This window comes from Sceloporus occidentalis, unplaced genomic scaffold, assembly GCF_023333645.1.
Source record: "Sceloporus occidentalis isolate IW3139 unplaced genomic scaffold, rSceOcc1.0.p SCAF_1, whole genome shotgun sequence".
Classification (NCBI taxonomy): Eukaryota; Metazoa; Chordata; class Lepidosauria; order Squamata; family Phrynosomatidae; genus Sceloporus; species Sceloporus occidentalis.
The window spans coordinates 132,780,352-132,798,839 of record NW_028316981.1 but is presented as its reverse complement, the minus strand read 5'-3'; the positions used below and the strand labels follow the sequence as shown (position 1 = coordinate 132,798,839).

The window sequence follows — 18,488 nt, the reverse complement described above, 5'->3', positions numbered from 1 at the left end:
GCTCATCCAGCAAACATGCCAGGTGTACCACCCACTAGCTGTAGACCCACTATTTGAGGGGTCACCCAGTGCAGTCCACATCCTGACAATGATGCCCCTGCTTCTGACATATGTATGGCCCTCAAGTCTCTACATAAAAACCTCCAAAGAAGGAGACTTCACCACATTCTTAGGTAGTGTATTCCACTGTTGGTAACATTTTAATAATGAGAAAATATTATTAATTATGCCACAAACACCAACCTAATGTTAACACTGATGTTGTTATAACCTTTCAAAAGTAATGTTGATGAGTCTCAACACTAAATACAATGGCGAATATTGGCATTGTATTTAATGCATTACTATACTTCCAAGCTCTGCTGCCAACTTCTTTCTCCCAATTAGTCTCCAAGGTGCTACAAGATCCCTTTGCATACTGATCCAGACTAACACTGGATCAATCTCTGAGTCCTGTTTCCAAGTTCTTTGCGAAAGAAAAGGTATTAGAGTGCAGAAGTTATTACTCCTTCATTCCAGTGGAAGTCCTCTTTCCAGCCTGGTGCATTGCAACCAGTGTCCATTAAACATCCTTCTGTAACTTATGGTGGGGAACCTGTGGCCCAGCAGATTGTAGCTGACCTACTATTGCCGCATCCCCAATCATTGGCCATGCTGGATGAAGTTGATGGGAGATGGCAACCAGCAACATCTGGAGAGCCACACATGGCCCATCCTTGCTGTCAGGTTCCACAGAACTGAGATACAATACTACAGCACATTTGATGCTTGAGAATCCACAAGAGTATTAGGTCTATATTTAAAGAAGTGCTTGAAGTAGTAGTCTCCAAGCTGTTGTTCTCCATGTTCTAATTATTTCTGTTCCAGGTGGAGGTCAGGCAAATACATGCCAATGTGGGAAACCAGATCTTCATGTTGGTAGCAGACAGTCAGAAACACAGAGGGAGAGTGAATTACCTTGCGGTGAGAAAAGCTTCTGAGAACATTCTGCTAAGAGGCTGAAACTGTATATTGGACACACCTAGCACAGTTTCAGTGACACATATGGCACTAGGAAGTGTAAAATTCTGTGGGCCAGTGTGCCTGCTTGCACATTCTATAGTCATAGGCTCCTTTGAATCTGGAGGCAGCTGTCCTGCAAAGCTGACTTAAGTGCTGCACCGCAGTTGGTGCAGTAACTCATAGTATTATCCCCCTCCCATAAACTTCCTCCAATACTACTTCATACAGAATCCTTAATAATGTTTTTGTAGTAATGTTACTCATAAATTATAATTCCCATATATCACTGAATGTAATGGTAATAGTTGTGACATAAACAACTAGCAAATTTGAAATGATAACTTTAAATTGATATCATACGCACATCCTAAATGTATTTACATGTACAAAGTTTCATGTACTTAAAGTGAAAATTTAGTAAGATATTTTTAAGAAAATGTAGAACATTTAAAAAAATTTAAAATTAAAATTTTGTTTTTAAAAAACTGGGACGTCTATTTTCTCCTCTCATTTATCCTCATCCCACTCACACCATCTCCAAGATTTTAAAGGGACTCAGGCGAACACCACAGCCAAAAGACAGATTTGAGGGAGCAGTGGTGTGACCTTGTAACCTGGTGCAGCCCACATCCCTCACACCCCCGCACCCCATAATGACACCTCTGCATGCATAGGAGCACTTTTCCCTACTATTCTGTGGACTATCCCAAGCCATGTTTGACTTGTAGCCCAGTCTCCAGATTGGCTATATGCCACACTCTATGTAATAATGACAGACTCATCCATTCTCCCTATATAAATCCGTACATAGCCTAAACTGCACCATCCATGCATGAAAAGCTTGAGGGAACCCTATGGTTTGCAAATGTACAAGCAAAATGTTAAGACTCCCTCTATAAACAATAGCTGGAATTCAGAAGCACCTCAGAGAGAACAGGGGACAAAATGTTTATTAGTGTAGAGGATGGAAGGAAACTGACAGTGGTGGACACATGAGAGGGAATGGAATGGCATATCCTCTAGAAGTTGGCATGGCTGGCTGGATAACTACCGAAATCAGTATACAAAAGGATGTTGTAGCATCTTTGAGACTAATTGAAAGAAAGAAGCTGCTAGCATGAGCTTTTGCCTCAAAGGTGCTAAAACATCCTTTTGCATACTGATTTTCCATAATAACATGGCTATGTCTTCAAAGGTAACTACTTAAAGACCTGGACAGGAACATTCATATACTGCAACATTTTGCTGTAGTTTCACCATGTGTATGACACAAAGAGAGTGATATTTATTCCATGTCAGCTGTAAGTAGGCCTGGACATCCTGTTGACAATGATAGCAAAGGAAGAGTACCTTAGGCATTGGGATATCTCTGTTATCACTCATTGTTGTCAGACATTTGCAGTTCCTGTCTCACCTCCTTTAAGCAGCTACCTGTGTGAATCTTGGGAACAGGTTAATGTCCAGTTAGGATATAAATAATTCTAAGTATCAAACGAGCCATGAGGTGAGGTAATCATACTTAGTTTTAATCACATTAATTAATAAAGCAGGGAATGTAATCAATTTGTTATGCAAAAAGGAGCATGGAGGGATGGGAACAATATCTCTCCTCCATCCTTATCTTGCTGTCATTTGGACCTTTTAAGGAGGGAAAACACTAGCTCACTTGCCCACTATTGAAACTGAGCCAAGAAGGAATAATGGTATACATGACAAAGAGCAGCAAAGTTAGGCCATGTAGTAAACAGGTTTCTCTCCCCTCTTCTGCAAAATTATTCTTGGGTAATAAGTAGACTCTTCTCACCCACACAGCAACACACATTCTGTACAAAAAGGATAAGGACACACCTATAACAGATACAGGCTTTTGTCCCTCAAGTCTAGCCACCATAACTTATGACCCCTCTTGGACTCCATGGCCATTGGCCAAGCAGACTGGAGAGATCTGGGAGCTATAGTTTTAAAAAAGAAACTTTTCCATAGTTTTGGATATAGGTAAGCTCTGCTTTCTCTTGACTTCGCTCCTCAAATAAAATATGTGTCAGCTTTCTGATTGAATGAAAGCTGGTCTTCATTTCTCACTGCCTGTAACTCTTCAGCTCTTATTTTACATGATGACTGTTCTTTTTAAAAATATTCAGGAAAGCCCAGTTAGCAAGCATATTTGCTAAAAAAAAGTTTCAGTTATTACTTTTTAAAAATTCTTTTCTTAAATGTAAAAAGCTGCTGCTCCCAGGAGAAGGAGGAAGTTGGCAGTGTAATATCCTGAGCCCTTAACCTGGTAGCACTGTGTACAGTTGCTTTTGCTCTAAACCAGCAAAACCAGTTGCTACTTAATGCTGCTGAGAAACCTGTATCAAAATGGCAGGGCAGAGGGGGCAGGGCCTTTTTGAGGGTATTTTTTTAGTGGTTTTAATGCTTCAAAGGCGTATGTCTGCAAAGGTACAAAAAATGAAGACAATGTGTAATGTCAAGGGAAATTTTTAAAATTCTTTTAAGATTTATTAATGGAGTTTGATAGTACACTGAAGTTAGTTTATTTAATTACACAATGCTGGGTGGACTCTCACTTGGTAGCCCAGGCTTCCACCCTGAACAAGCAATCAAACCAAATTTATATAGAATTATTACAGAAACATATAATGCCAGCAACTGAGCAACAAAAAGCTATGGCATACATACAAATTCACCTATTTCCAAACTATGTATAATCACACTTGTTCTTTTTCTCTTATTTTGATGTTCCAACTGTTATCATACCAACAGAACATGCCCAGATCTTTTTGGAATATGGGTCAGAAAGTTTTGTACATGTTTAACTTAACTTGAAATCACTAGGAATTTACAACATTTTGTGTGTAAGCTAACTATTTTCTTCAATTTGGCTCTAACTCGTTTAGCCCATATGGTTACTTTCTTACCTTCTCCTTCAAATGTCCTCTTTCCCTCTCAGAAAGTAGTGAAGACAGCCAGAGATGAAGTGAATCGGGCCTTTGCAGAGGTATTCAAAGAGGTCAAGCGACTACAGACCAAGGTGACGGACTTCATAGACCAAGAGGAAAGATCCGCCTTAGTTGGAATGGGGAATTCCATTCAGTACAGGCAAGAACAACTGGACAATCTCAGGAAGCAGAACCTGTGGCTGGCGACACTGATTGATGAACCAAGTGACCATCAGTTCCTCATGGTATGGTTTACTCTCTCTCCTACTCAGTGCCTTGAGGTATAGTCAGGAGGACTGCTACTGGCACCCACAACTGTAGTATGATCTACCTGGCCCTGGCCCAGGCCCAGGCCCATTCAAGCAGTGGCAACTCCTGCTTTTGAGGAGTTATAGACAGAAAAAGTGTCACAATTTCTTGTGGCATTTCCCAGTGTGTTTCTGTGGATGAAGCAAGTCTTGGAAGAAGCAGTTCATTGGACAGCCCTCAACATGGGAATGGTCCATTGTCTGATGACAATCATATATCCCTTGTGTGTTGATTCAGTCTCTGAAAGTTCTTTCTCCAGTTAAACAAGGTTGGGCAGCTGTGGTGTTCTAAATGTTTTTGGACTCTATCTCATAATCCTTCATCATTGGCCATGCTAAGGCTGATGGGAGTTGTAGGCCAAAAATATGAGGAGGGTCACAAGTGCCCCTTCCTGTTAAAAGGATTAGGTAGCAGGGGATAGGAAGGAACATTCTCAGCTGGATGACCACTTAGAGTCAGAAAAAACTGATTTACCTGGACAAAAACTCAGAAAATTGCAAGTGGCAGTTTTGCTTTGCACATCCTAGAATCCCCATCTCAGTCTCATTCCACATGTGTAAAATAGATATATGGTACTTGTCAGGTTTATTATAAAGAGATACAGACTCAAAAACTAAATCAACAGTCAACTTGAAGGCAAATACATAGGACCCAAAGTCAGGGTGAATCCTGTGGTCAGTCTAGTGGATGTCTGTAGCAATCCTGACTTGCAAATCAGTCATCTGACATACTGTGTACAGGGATGAAAGACTGATCAAACCATCTACTAGCTGGTTCCCTCTGAAGGTTCCCTCAGGATAGCTGGCACTCACCCAATCCTCTTCTGCAGTTTGATCTGATAATCCACTGGGTGGTGGGGTGGTACACCCAGAGGGAATGGTACAGCTACAAGGAGAGTGAGAATGGTCATCGCCTCCCTTTCCAGCTCACTCAGTAGCCATGCCAGACCCTTAATGGGCCCTCTGGAGGCCACAGTGGTGTCACACCTCAGCAGTGGTGACCAGGCTAGACTCTGAAGGCCTTTCCAAGGGGTGGGAGTGATTCCTTCAGGATCTGGTGTGGCTGCTCAGAATGGGTCCTCCAGAGAATGCAGCACTGCCCCCCTCAGCAGTGTTCTGCACTGGGTCACACCAATCTGAACAATGGCACAGGTGCATGCTGATCACGAGAGAATTGAGGGGGAGAGAACACTGTGAAATGCTGGAAAATGAGAGGTGTACTCTGGTGTTGTTGTGGACAAAACGTTGTTAAGCTGTTTTGTTGTTTAAAAGGCATTTATTTATCCTGCTGATGCGTTTTGAGAAGATTCTTCGTCAAGAACTGATTCTTCGGTTTCTGCTAGAATCTCTGGTCACAGAAAGAGAGAAACAGAAGAATCGGCTCTTGACAAAGGGTCTTCCCGAACTGTATCAGAAGGATAAATAAACGCCTTTTTAACAACAGCACAGCTTAGCAACATTTTGTCCACAACAACGCTGGGGTACATCTCTTATTTTGCAACATGCTGATCATGAAACATGTTTGGTGAGTGCTTTAAGAACCGGAACCAACCTCAGGATTTAGTCACTTCTTAAATTGCCAGCTGGAGGGAGCACATCTTTGCTCTCCATTGGGTGATGGAGCAGTGGTGCTGGGAGTCTCATGGTTATCAGGAGTCACTGAACACCTTCTGAACTCATTTGAACTTGGAATGGAATGGACTTCCTTGGAGTATTTGCAAACTCCTACCAACATCACCATTATTAGCACAGGAGGAAGATTGTAACTATCAGCCACTGTGTGCCATGCTTAACAAAAGAACCAACACATATCCCAGTGTCTTCCTCTTTACTCTCCTGGGAAGAGTGCCAGGAACCACATGGGAGGCTAAGGGTATTTTCACGTGGCCAGACTTAGTACAAACGTGTATCACCCAACCATCATTTGATCTCTCCTTTTATGTGTTTACAAAACAGTCTTCTCCACTGGTGCCCTGCACTGGTAGCAGCTGGCTTCACAACATAGATATGGTAGTTTACAGCAGAATTTGAGAAAGTTACTTTCTTGGATTACAACTCTCAAACTCCCTCAGCCAGTTTATAGGGAGGGATGGGGTGAAATTTTCCAAAGTCTGGGCTGCAGGTAAGATAGGCAGCAAGTAGCAGAGAATCTCTCTTTTTGCTAAGAGAGTTCAGAAAAAAAACTGTGTGGATTTTTTGTTGCTTGTTTGTTTGAACAGCAAGGAGAGGTTTTGCTAGGTCAAGCTACTACAGAAATACAAGTAATAAAACACAATCTAGATCAAGAGATATAAACTGAGTGCCCTATTATATGAGCAAATGGCTTCTGTCCTAATTACTGTAAGTCATACTGTAAAGGCACAAGTTGAACCTCACAGTGAGAATGGCCATGTCTGCACAGAGGTTAAATTTGCTGTATGGCTACAGCTGGACTTACTGTGTAGTAAAATAGCAGCTGAACATTCATATTCCAGTAGTATCATATATTTCCCAGCAGTATTCACGTTTTTATGTGGAGGTATACAGTGGCATCCAAAGGGCTGGTATCAACCAGTGTGGTCACTCTTGTGTCACCCCCCCCCCCCATTGACCTCCTCCCATTTCATACCATACAGAATCCTTAGTAATGCTTTTTTCCACTAATGTTACAGTACTTGTAAATCATAATTTCCACACACCACTGAATGTCATGCTAATAGTTGTGACAACTAGCCAAATTAAACAGAGTGAAGATTTGGTTAAAATATGTTTTTTACAAAGAAAATCTAAAAAGAATTTTTAAAATTCAAAATTTCAATTTAATTTAATTGTTTAAATTGAAATATGAAATATGAAATTTTAATTTTAAAATTTGGGGAGGCTCTCCTTTCTCCTCCCACTGAGCATCACCCCACTCCCACCGTCTCTTAAAGCATTTTAAAAGGAAACAGATGAATGCCACAGCCTGTTTCTGCCAAAATATAGATGGTTGGGGAGCAGTGGTGTCACCCCCCCTTAGGGTATCACCTAGTGCAGTCCGCATATCCCACTCTTGCTCTGAGGAAGTCATAGCTGTGGTTCAGCCTTAGGACAGCCTTGTGACCCAGGTGAGGTGAGGTGAACTTATATGTGACGACTTGCTCAAGGCAGTCCATGTTGAACAGGGATGCAAATGTGGGCATGTAGGGGCTCTACCAGATGGAACATGTATGTTGGGAAGTTGCTGTAGTTCTTGAAGCTGTGGTGTAAAATGTCCAAGCACAATTTCTTCACAAGCTGAGTGCTCAAAATTAATTTTCAGGGTTCAACTATATGTTATAAGGAAAATATGGTTATTTCCTATCCTATATTTTCCCCATATTGTTTTAGGGGTAGGCATATTTACCAGGAAGAATTTGTGGGCAGAACGAGATCTGTAAGCCCACACACACACACACACACACACACACACACCTCACCCTGATTGTTTCCAGCAATGGTTCCCAGTTTGCTTTTAAATGTTTTGGTTCCTAATCCAGGCCCTAAAATTGGAAGAAAGAACAATTCAAGTCACCCTCAGAAAAGCATTTGCAAAGAGTATATGTGTCAGGCATGTGTCTTCAAGTTGTCTGTTATTTATGACAACCCCAAGAATTTCATAGGGTTTCTTAGACAAGGAATACTCAGGCAGTTTTACCAGTTCCTTCCTCTAGAAAGACTTAGGGGCCATTCACACTTACTTTTTTAAATGAAGAGATTCGCATCTCTGTGCTGATTCACAACCGATTCAGAATCGGTTTGGTGTTCCCACTACGTTTACTGCAATGAAATCTCTCTGTGCCATTTTAATCCTGTTGTAGTTTACATTTGCCACTGTATCAATTTAAAATGGAGGTGCCTCCATTTCCGGGAACAATGCAGCATGATCTGAATCAATTCGGTAGCATGGTCACACTACCGAAGATGTGGATCATTGCTGCTCTTAAAAAAAGAAGTGATAAGGGGTCCAGTGCCAAATGCACTGGTTTAAGCGGGTGTTTTGGTCACCCCACCCCCTCGCAACTGCTCCGAGTGCAGTCGGGGCAAGTGTGAACTTCACAGAAATAAACCAGTTTCCACACCAGTTTATTTCGATAGTATGAATAGGGTCTAAAGTTACCTTCTACTTCTACTGCCTCATTTTTATCTTTTTCCCAGCAAAAATGGATTACAGAAATACATGCGTGTCAGGATAACACATTGCTCCAAGTTCCACCCCGAGGATACCCAATGAGCAGGTAGTGTTGCCCTAGAGCCATAGAAATATGTGATAAAAAAACAATTATGTAGTTTAAAGAGATCGCTATGGCAATCTGTTTCATCATAAAAAGACATAAAAGAATTCAGTAGCACCTTTGAAACTGTCTGGGGGAAAAGAAATTTTTAGCATAAGCTTTCATGGACTACATCTGCTGAAGTGGACTGTTCTCCAAGAAAGTTTAGATTAGAGTTTTCTTTTCCCCAATTACTCTTGAAGTGCTACTGGATTATTCTATGTCTTTTATATAGTGTCATATTATTATTCAGATTATCCCACTTTTTAAGAAGCTCATGGAATTCCTAGGCAGTTGCCAGTTCAACCAGATATAGAACTACTTTGCTTACATGTGGTTGCTGTCCCATGTGTCTTCAAACTGTCCATGCTTTTTTAAAGATCTAGAAAGTGCAATGGTTGTTGCAGACATATTTTAAAGTCTTTCTTCAGTACTTCTGTCATTTGGATCCCAAAGCACAAAAGCTTTATATTTTCACAGAGAGTGTATATGGGATGGGGTATATAAATAATAATAATAATAATAATAATAATAATAATAATAATAATAATTTTATTTACATCCTGCTGTTTGTTAAAACAATCAAAGCGGCGTACAACATTAAAATGATACAGCGATATATACAATCTCCCCCTTAAAAAAGGATTAAACAGTTCTAACAATTAAAATTATAAAATCTAAAAACAATAATACAATAATACAATGACGGTGGGCAGAATCATCACATATATATGTATATGTGTTTGAGAGAGAAAGTGTGTATTCATAACACAATGCCTATCTGTACAGAGAGGATAAAATGATTTTGAAAGACCATAATGGCCCGGTCCAGATGGGCCGGAAAGGATGCCCTAGTCACGTGTGAGGGGTGCCTCGGGGCAGTGTTTCCAGGCACCCTGCAACCCTCACACATGACGTGGGCATCAAAATGGCGACGCCCTGTACACATGGGTGCCACCATTGTTACTCAAGTGCCGTGTGGCATCTGCATGGCACTGCGCAACACTTGCGTAACAAGTGCGCCAGTGGCACACTGTGGCGCACTCATTACGCCCCCACCGTGGCATAGAAAGAACTCGCTTTTTGCAGGTTCTTTTTCTGCTGGCAGGAAGCAGTGCCATTTGGCGGCTGAGGCTTCCCTCCAGCGGAAAAACAGCCGCTGGCAGGCCACCCTTTCTGGGCAGTCTGTACCCCTCCATAGTAGAGAGATGTGCCAAAAAAAAAAGTCTAGTTTCTGCTCCAAAGAAATTCAGATTCTCTTTTCCAAAAGTTGTTATGTGTTTTCAAGCTGACTTATAGTGACCTTGTTGTTGTCATTGTTGTGTGCTTTCAAGTCATTTCTGACTTATGGTGACCTTACCATGGGATTTTCTTGGCAAGATTAGTTCAGAGAGGGGTTGCCTTTGCCTCCATCTGAGTGTGATTTACCAGAGGTCACCAGTGGTTTCCATCGCCAAATGGGGATTCAAACCAGGCCCCCAGAGTCATAGTCCAACCCTCAAACCACTACATCACACTCATAAGGGATTTGTTTTTACAAGATGTATTCAGTTAACGTTTTTTGTTGCCTTCCTCAATTGCTGAGATAGTGTGACTTGCCCAAGGTCAATCACCAGTAGGTCTCCATGGCTGAGGAGGGAGTCAAACCCTGCTCTCCCAGAGTCCTAGTTCCACAAACAATCACTTCTAAAACTTTTTTGCTCTTACAGGACATTCCCAAAATAAACATGATGTCTGGTTGTACAGAGACTTTGACTGGTCTGAAATGCGAAGAACCCACCAGTTTTGTAGGGCTTAAACAGACACTCACTGACTTGAAATCCCAGATATCCATGATTGGACTGTGCTTTATCAACAAAGTGCTTCAAAAAGGTGAGTTGGGAAAGGGATCCACAGGAAATAAAATTACCATATTTTAATGCTCTTATACAAATTTATGGTGCAATCTCATTTGGAATGCTATTTATAGTTCTGGTCACCACTACATCTTGAAAAGTATGTTGTAGAGCTGGGCCTCATTCCCACTTACAAATAAATCGCTTTGTGATCTGAACCAATGGATCGGTTTGGCAGCAGAGCGTGGTTCACACTACATTTGCCCCAATCACATTTTCTTGCTGTAAAATAAAATAAAATAAAATAACCCACTTGGGGTTCACATTGACGAATGAATTGATTCAATTTAAACTGTTTCCTGTGGGAGTCTTTCAAAATAACCCATTTGTAGTTCACATTGGCAAATTAATTGGTTTAATCTGAAGTGTTTTCAGCGGGATTTTTCTTCTCTGTCCATCACTGCAATCACATTTACGTACTTCCATACCAGGGTCGAAGGGTGGGCAAACACAGGTTGTTAATTTCTGCTTCTCCACCTGGTGACGCCTTATCACATCATAGTAAATCAATTCTGATCCACATCTCATTCACACTGACACTGAATCAATTCGTGAATTCGATTCTTCAAATTGATTCTTGAAATCAATTCCGCTCCGCATCTGGTTCACACTTGCGTGGAATCAATTGATTCAAAAAGACATGGAAAAAATCAGTGTCAAAAAGACTTGGGTTAAATGGGTCTAGCACATTGCCTCCCTCTCTGAATCGTTTCAGCAGTTCAGTTCACATGTGAACCAGGGTCATTTAAACCGCTTCAAACCAATTTGCAAACCAGTTTAAAACATAGTAGGAATGAGGCCCTGGAAAAGGTGCTGAAAAGGACAGGTTATAAGTTAAGGAAAAGTTATCAGTTAAGGATAGTAATGATGGAGATATATAAAATTACACATGGTGCCTAGATGAAGTGGATGGGAAGAAGTTTTGTCATAATACTAGACTGAAAGGTTGGCAATTCAAGACACATGAAGCATTTCTTCATACTGTGCATAGTTGCATAATAGAATTTACTACTGCAGTGTGCAGGCGAATGAAACTAGAGTTGTCACTATCCTTAATTGATCATAATGGCTAAATTCTTGCCTTCAGCATCAGAGTCATTGTGTCTCTGAAAACCATTGGAAGGGATAGTATTTCTCTCATGCTTTGCCGATGGGCTTCTAAGAAGTAACAGCTTGGCCTGTTGTGAGAGAACAGAAGGCTAGCCTACTCCAGCAGCACTATTATTATGTGTTAGAGATTCCAGATCTCAGAGTGTCACACAGTGTCACCAGTTTTGATGGGTTACCTCCAAATGAAAGGAGTGGGTTCAGATTCTCCCACTTTTCACAGGGACACCTCCAGGAAAGAGACAAGGCTGCATGCAAACCTCCAGTCAGAGGGAAAGCCTTCTAGCTGGCTGTGCAGCTTACTGTGCTTTGCAAAGGTTAATTAAATCAAATGTCACAATTCCAGATACAGTTAATTTCCAACCAGGAAAACACATTCTGTTTCTGCGTGTGTTCGAGTGACACAGTGTAATCAGCTCTTGTTTCTGCTGAATACATAATGCTTAATTACATCACCACATCCTGCACCCATGACATCACCAGGAGCCATCCCTAGATCTCACATTTTGGCCCAGAAATTTCAGGGCCTGGGATGATTTTGATCTGTCAACTGTAGTTGTAGTGTTTTGGGGTGGGTGGTGATGAGTTAACAGTGACTCAGTCAAATACTCGGCAAACAGAGTGTGAGAGGTTTGTTTTTGGAAACCTTTTCATGGACAAGAGATGCTATCATAAAAGAATGTATTAGGCTTTTGGGGCCTGTGGGCCATATGCAGCCCTCCGTTTTTGCAGCCACTATATTTATCACCCAGAATTGTTGGTTAGAAAAAAAACAGTTTTATCCTTTTTGAAACAAGGTGTGGAAGGCACCTTCTTCTAAAGGAAAAATCATACCCTTGGAAGCCTCCAGGAATTATGATTCTTCTTTAGAACAAGCCCTGTTCTTTCCACCCTTCTTTTGTTTCAAAAAAGAATAAGTTTTAAACAAAATGGACTTGTTTTCTTATTCCTGCCACTGAAACTTAGCATCATGCAGCGGTTGCTCTGGTATTTTTTCTGTGAAATACTTCAGCTGGATATTGGTCCCCAGACATACAAAATTGGTTCACTCAGATTCCAAGGGTATACCTGGAGTGAACATTTTGTTTGATTCTTATGTTGCATATATCTAGTTCCACTACATGACAAATTGGGTGAACTCACAGAGTACTGTTTCTGATGCCAACTACGCATGGCAGAGATTTTCAAAAGCCCCTCACAAAATTGTTCTGCCTTTTTCTGGCACAGTTTGAACCACTTCCACTTTTTGCAGTAAAACACCACTGTAACTTGAGATTGAGAGAAGCACCCATGAGAAGCTGCCTTTGCAGTCTGTGCCAAGTTATTCTAGTGTCTTAATTCCCAGCCAGTGACACTTGGCTTTATGTTGTTCCCTCACTCTATTGAATGTGAATGTGGGAAAGGAACTGAACAAATAAACGTTTACTGAAGCAAAGAAACTTCAAAGGGAGATTAGAGCAAAAGATTTAAATCCATCAGTACATTGCAGGCTTTAAACAGAGACTTGAATCTAAATGAAATTTTCTTACCACATTATCTTGTGTTAACTGACGTACTGAGGGCCAGGGGATTTGTATTACTCATGAAAATAGTTTCTGAATGGACAGTATTATTAATGTAGTTATCACAGTAGTCACTTTATGTATTTAATTTCCCTCTGACTTCACTGTGTACAGTCTCACTTGCAGCCGTATTACTGTATGTATAGCTGGAATTCTAGACTATAAAATCATACATTGGATGAAATGGGCTGTAGTCCAGGAAAGCTTATAAACTTATTTCATAATAAATTTGTTAGTTTTGAAGTTGATACATGACAAACATCCTTCTATTTACTACAACACATTGAAATACCAACACTTTTGGGCTGATAATTGAGAACTCTGTAGCGTAGTAAAGAATAGACAAGATTCTGCTATCACTCAAGAGTTTAAAAAATAAGTTCAAAATCAGATTTGTCCATGGCACTAAGGGTAAGATTGGCCTCTTTTGCCTAGCAAAAAGGTTCAGAATGTTCTGAGAGCAGAGAATAAATAAATCAAATCCTTTCTGTTTTCAGGGATCACAATGGTGCCCTATGAAGTGATACCAGCACCTACAGACCGGAAGAATCTCCTAAGGTGTAGGTGAAATACTTCAATTTATTTTCTCACCATAATCCTCTGCAAAGTCTTAAACTTAGAAGCAGGCAGTTGATTATTTTTGTTAGAGTGATTGTATGTGTCAAGGCAAGGTACAACCCCCAGTTGTAAAAAAGCTATTTCCAGGGATAGAATGCTGTCTCTTTGTGAAGTCTGCCTGGATGCAACATCATAATCTTTTTGATGCCAAGTCAAGACAATCCTCTGCTCCCAATAATCAGTTATGGATATAATTGATAGTGTTGCCCATCAAAATATTGTTTTACTCAGGTGGGGGAAAGCTTAATGACTGACCAAGCTTCATGAGTATCCCGCCAGCGCAAGATATACCATTAAGCTATAAAAATACCTGGAGATGATAAATTCAGTGTTATTAGGTATGGGTTGTTGGGTCATTGAAGAAGGCATTCACAGGATACAAAAGTTACTGACTATGGCACTGAAAGACCAGCAAAAATAGCATTACATGAAACACATCAGATTCCAGGTCATGTTACATCATTGTTAAAATGCCATTAAAATAATAATAATAATGATAATGATGATGATGATAATAATAATAATAATAATAATACTGTAATGGTGGTATGAAATAGAATCATAGACTCAGAGTTGGAAGAAACCTCAAGGGCCATCCAATCCAACCCCATTCTGCCATGCAGGAACTCTCAATCAAAGCATCCCCGACAGATGGCCATCCAGCCTCTGCTTAAAGACCTCCAAGGAAGAAGACTCCACTCCATTCTAGGAAGTTCCTCCTAATGTTGAAGTGGAATCTCTTTTCCTGCAGCTTGCATCCATTGTTTTGGGTCCTGTTCTCTGGAGCAGCAGAAAACAAGCTTGCTCCCTCCTCAATATGGCATCCCTTCAAATATTTAAACAGGGCTATCATATCACCTCTTAGCCTTTTCTTCTCCAGGCTAAACATCCTCAGCTCCCTAAGTCATTTCTCATAGGGCATGGTTTCCAGACCTTTCACCATTTTAGTCGCCCTCCTCTGGACACACTCCTGTTTCTCCACATCCTTTTTAAATTGTGGTGCCCAAAACTGGACACAATATTCCAGGTGGGGTCTGACCAGAGCAGAACAGAGTGGCACTATTACTTCCCTTGATCTAGACACTATACTTCTATTGATGCAGCCTAAAATTGCATTGGCCTTTTTAGCTGCCGCATCATGTTGAACTTGTGGTCTACTTGTACTCCTAGATCCCTTTCACATGTAGTTTCATTCAGCCAGGTGTCCCCCATCCTATATCTGTGCATTTAATTTTTCTTCCTTAAGTGCAGTACCTTACATTTCTCTGTATTGAAATTTATTTTGTTAGCTTTGGCCCAGCTTTCTAGTCTATTCAGGTCATTTTGAATTTTGATCCTGTCCTCTGGGGTATTAGTAATAATAATTATTATATTATATTAGTTTATATTATATTAGTTTATATCATATTAATAATATAATATCAGACCCTCATAGTGACGTATTATGATTAGTGAAATTCATTTTGATCTGTGGTACTATTAATACATGAGAGGCATATATGGGAGATGTTGCAGTAACACAGCTGAATAAGTTTTTATTCTTGCTGTTATTTGCCATCAACTTTGCTTCAGTCATGGTGACCCTATGAATAAGAGACATCCAAGATCCCTGATCATCAACAGCCCTGCTCAGGTCTTGCAAGTTTAGAAGTGTGTCTTTCTTGATTTATTTAATCCACCTGTAATGAGATTTTCCTCTTTTCCTACTGTCTTCATCTTTACCAGGCTTTATTCTCTTTAACAATAAATTATGAGGTATTGTGATATGTCCAAAACACAATAGCATAGTTTACTAATTTTCGCTTCTTGATTTACTCTTGATTTCCTTCTTGATTTTCTCCATTCATTTGTCCTCTTGGCAACCCATAGTATCTGAAGAACTCTCCTTCAGCAACTGATTTTACAAATGATCACCCTAGATCACTTTCCCCCAGTAATTCTTTTGCTGATTTGTGTCTGCCTCTACATAGTTTACTGTCAACAGCCATTATAATGCAGTTTAAGAACAAAGTGAAGCTGAATTTACATAGTGAAAAACTAAACCAACAATGTTTGAGGTTATTCCATATTAAGATGGGAGAAAGTCTATTTACTATTTTCCAAATTCCTACCATGAACTGTTTTCCCCAGTCCCACAGAATTCAGATGCAAAGCATGTGAAGAATACTCCCTTGCTTAAAGGCAGAATGGAAGAAAATTGCATCCCAGCTCCCTGATCCTAAGTTGGATGTGGTGTCTTTAGCTGTGGCTTGCGCTGCCATTTGTGCATAATCCCATTAGGCAAAAGGCCTGAGAACCAGCGTCACCCTTAGCTTATGACAACAGCATGTGCTGTCATGATGTGCCAGCATTTGTACTAAGGCTGTCATACCAAAAAACAAAAACCAACCAAACTCTCAGAGTATGCAGTTTGGTAGGGTGGATTTATGTACTGTATTATAAAATCACAAACAAAGGGCCAGAAAGTAAAAAGTTAATTTGGCCTTACAAATTCTTCACCCCAAAAATTCTGGATGAATTGTTCAGAAGGGCAGAAAACTTCACTAAAACCTAGAATGCCATAGGCAGGGCAAGACTTTCTACTTAGCTTGCATTATCCTGCTGTCCACGTTTAAAGCCCTCCATGGGCTGGCCCCTCCTTACTTATCAGACCTTCTTTCTCCTCACCTTCCCAGTCGGGCCCTCCATTCTGGTAGTCAAGGTCTGCTGTCCCAGCCCAGGATTCCCTCTGCCCCATCTCGGATTCGCCCCTTTTCACTCACTGCCCCTCACTCCTGGAACCTTCTTCCGCCGCAAACAAGAGCCATCACTTCTTTAACCAGCTTCAAAATGGAGTTGAAGACCGTCCTGTTCAGAGAAGCATTCCCAGGCCTTGCATAATTGTCGCTTGCCTCCCTGAATGAAGATTAACCATCCATTATGAAGCCAAGCCCTCCCTCCAGTCCATCTGCCTTGGTCCAGGCCTTGGAGGTAGAAAGGAACTGCTGGACCTCATCCCCTTCCCCACCACTACTCCCTTTTCCTTTTGTGTCATGTCTTTTTAGATTGTAAGCCCAAGGGCAGGGAACCGTCTAATTAAAAAGACTGTATGTACAGCTCTGTGTAAATTTACAGCGCTTTATAAATAAAGGTTAATAATAATAATAATAATAATAATAATAATGATGATGATGATGATGATGATGTAGCTATTGACAATACATTCATACAGTGGTAGGCATGATGCAGCAAAGAAATGTGAAAGCAGTTGAAATTGTTGGGAGGCAGGAGTGAAGTAAGGCGGCCATGTATGATTTTTTTTAAAATGCAGATATATTTTTAACAATTATGTTACATCTTTCTTTGTCACCACTTCTCTATGCTGAAAAAACACAGCCTGTTGAATTTGTGTTTGTCAAGCAGCAGCCAAAAGGCTTTATTGGGAGTGGGGAGAACAGATCACAAACCCCAGGGAAGATGCTGCAGCTGTGCTGTGTCCGAATTTTGATAAGCTATGTCCTCAAGCATTTCCTGAGGGACTTGACAGCCTCCAGCAAAATCCTATTGGTAGCCCAGGACAGCAGATTCTACAAGGTTTTTTCTACAGGTGCCCATAGCAGATGTACCAAAAGTAATCATAATCTCTAGAATGATTCTTCATAGACTAAAGAAACTTTCCTCAATGTATTCCCTCCAGGGGTGTTGTAGTCCAAAACATCAGGAGGGCAACATATTGGGGAGAATAAAAATAAAATATCCATGAGTTAAGTCACTTTCTCACTGGGGAATAGTGCCCTAAGTTTTAAACTTGTAATTAGAGTACCTGGAGACAGATCTTTAAAAGAAAAAGGATTCATTCGCCCTGGGTCTTCCTGTAAAGCAAGCCTGGATTCCTGTCCCACAGTGTCACCTTTCACAATACTTTTGATGGGAAATACTTACTCCCATTAAATCAAATTGCTTCACTGATTTAATTACTGATTGAATTTTCCTTCCATTTTTCTTTATTTTCCAGGGGCTCTGCCTCTTTCTTTTTAAAGTTAAACACCACCTGTACATTTATCCTGTTTAAATATTACTCTGTGTCTTCTTCTTTTTTTCACTATATTTTATAGAGTTGGAAAACTGCTCTTAGCATGTGGGGGAAGAGCTTGAGGAATTCACAAGCCTCCAGGCTAGCAGTGCAGTGCCAGCAGCACCTCAACCAGTTTCCACCCAAACTTGATCCTTGGTCTTGTAGGCAGAACAAAATGTTCTAACATTAATCCTTCTTATGTAACATTCCTTCATCCTCTCAGTGTAACCACTCTTTTCATACATTCATTTGGCCTCAGTCAGGATGACTGTGTTATGCCTACCAGCCTCACCTCGTGCCATCATTTGCCTTAGAGCCTTACCCATCCTGTGGCCTTTCAGGTATGTTGGACTACAGCTCCTGCCATTCTCAGCTAATAGGTGTGGAGTTGTAGTCCAACACAACTGGAAAGCAATAGGTTAGGAAAGGCTGACCTACATCAGCAGCAGGGGATAGAAAGGAAGTCCTTATCAATATTCCTGGTCACACAAGATTTTTACTACCCTACCCCATTCCAACATACCCCGTGTCAATCCCATTGTGGGATCTTTGTGATTAATTCAAAGAAAAGCATTGGCTCTTCTATAATGTAAAATTATAACATAATCCTATACTGAGGATTAAGGTAAGGCTGATGTTTTAGCACAGTTATTTGAAACTTAACTGCATCAGAATTAGTATGCAAAGGGATCTTGCTGCACATTTGAGAGTAACAGAGCAAAATACATT

At 40.6% G+C, this 18,488-nt stretch overlaps 1 protein-coding gene across 2 annotated transcripts in view; it reads left to right on the top strand.

Moving 5' to 3' along the window:
• LOC149322193 (E3 ubiquitin/ISG15 ligase TRIM25-like) overlaps positions 1 to 18,488 on the top strand; it is a 40,956-nt gene that overhangs the window by 7,733 nt on the left and 14,735 nt on the right. The window contains exons 2-5 of one of the 2 annotated variants that reach the window (XM_089536673.1): positions 868 to 963; positions 3,956 to 4,189; positions 10,233 to 10,395; positions 13,585 to 13,647. In XM_089536673.1, coding sequence (XP_089392799.1) covers positions 868 to 963; positions 3,956 to 4,189; positions 10,233 to 10,395; positions 13,585 to 13,647 — 556 coding nt within the window. The remainder of the gene's footprint in view (positions 1 to 867; positions 964 to 3,955; positions 4,190 to 10,232; positions 10,396 to 13,584; positions 13,648 to 18,488) is intronic. The other variant, XM_089536682.1, reaches the window with a different exon arrangement.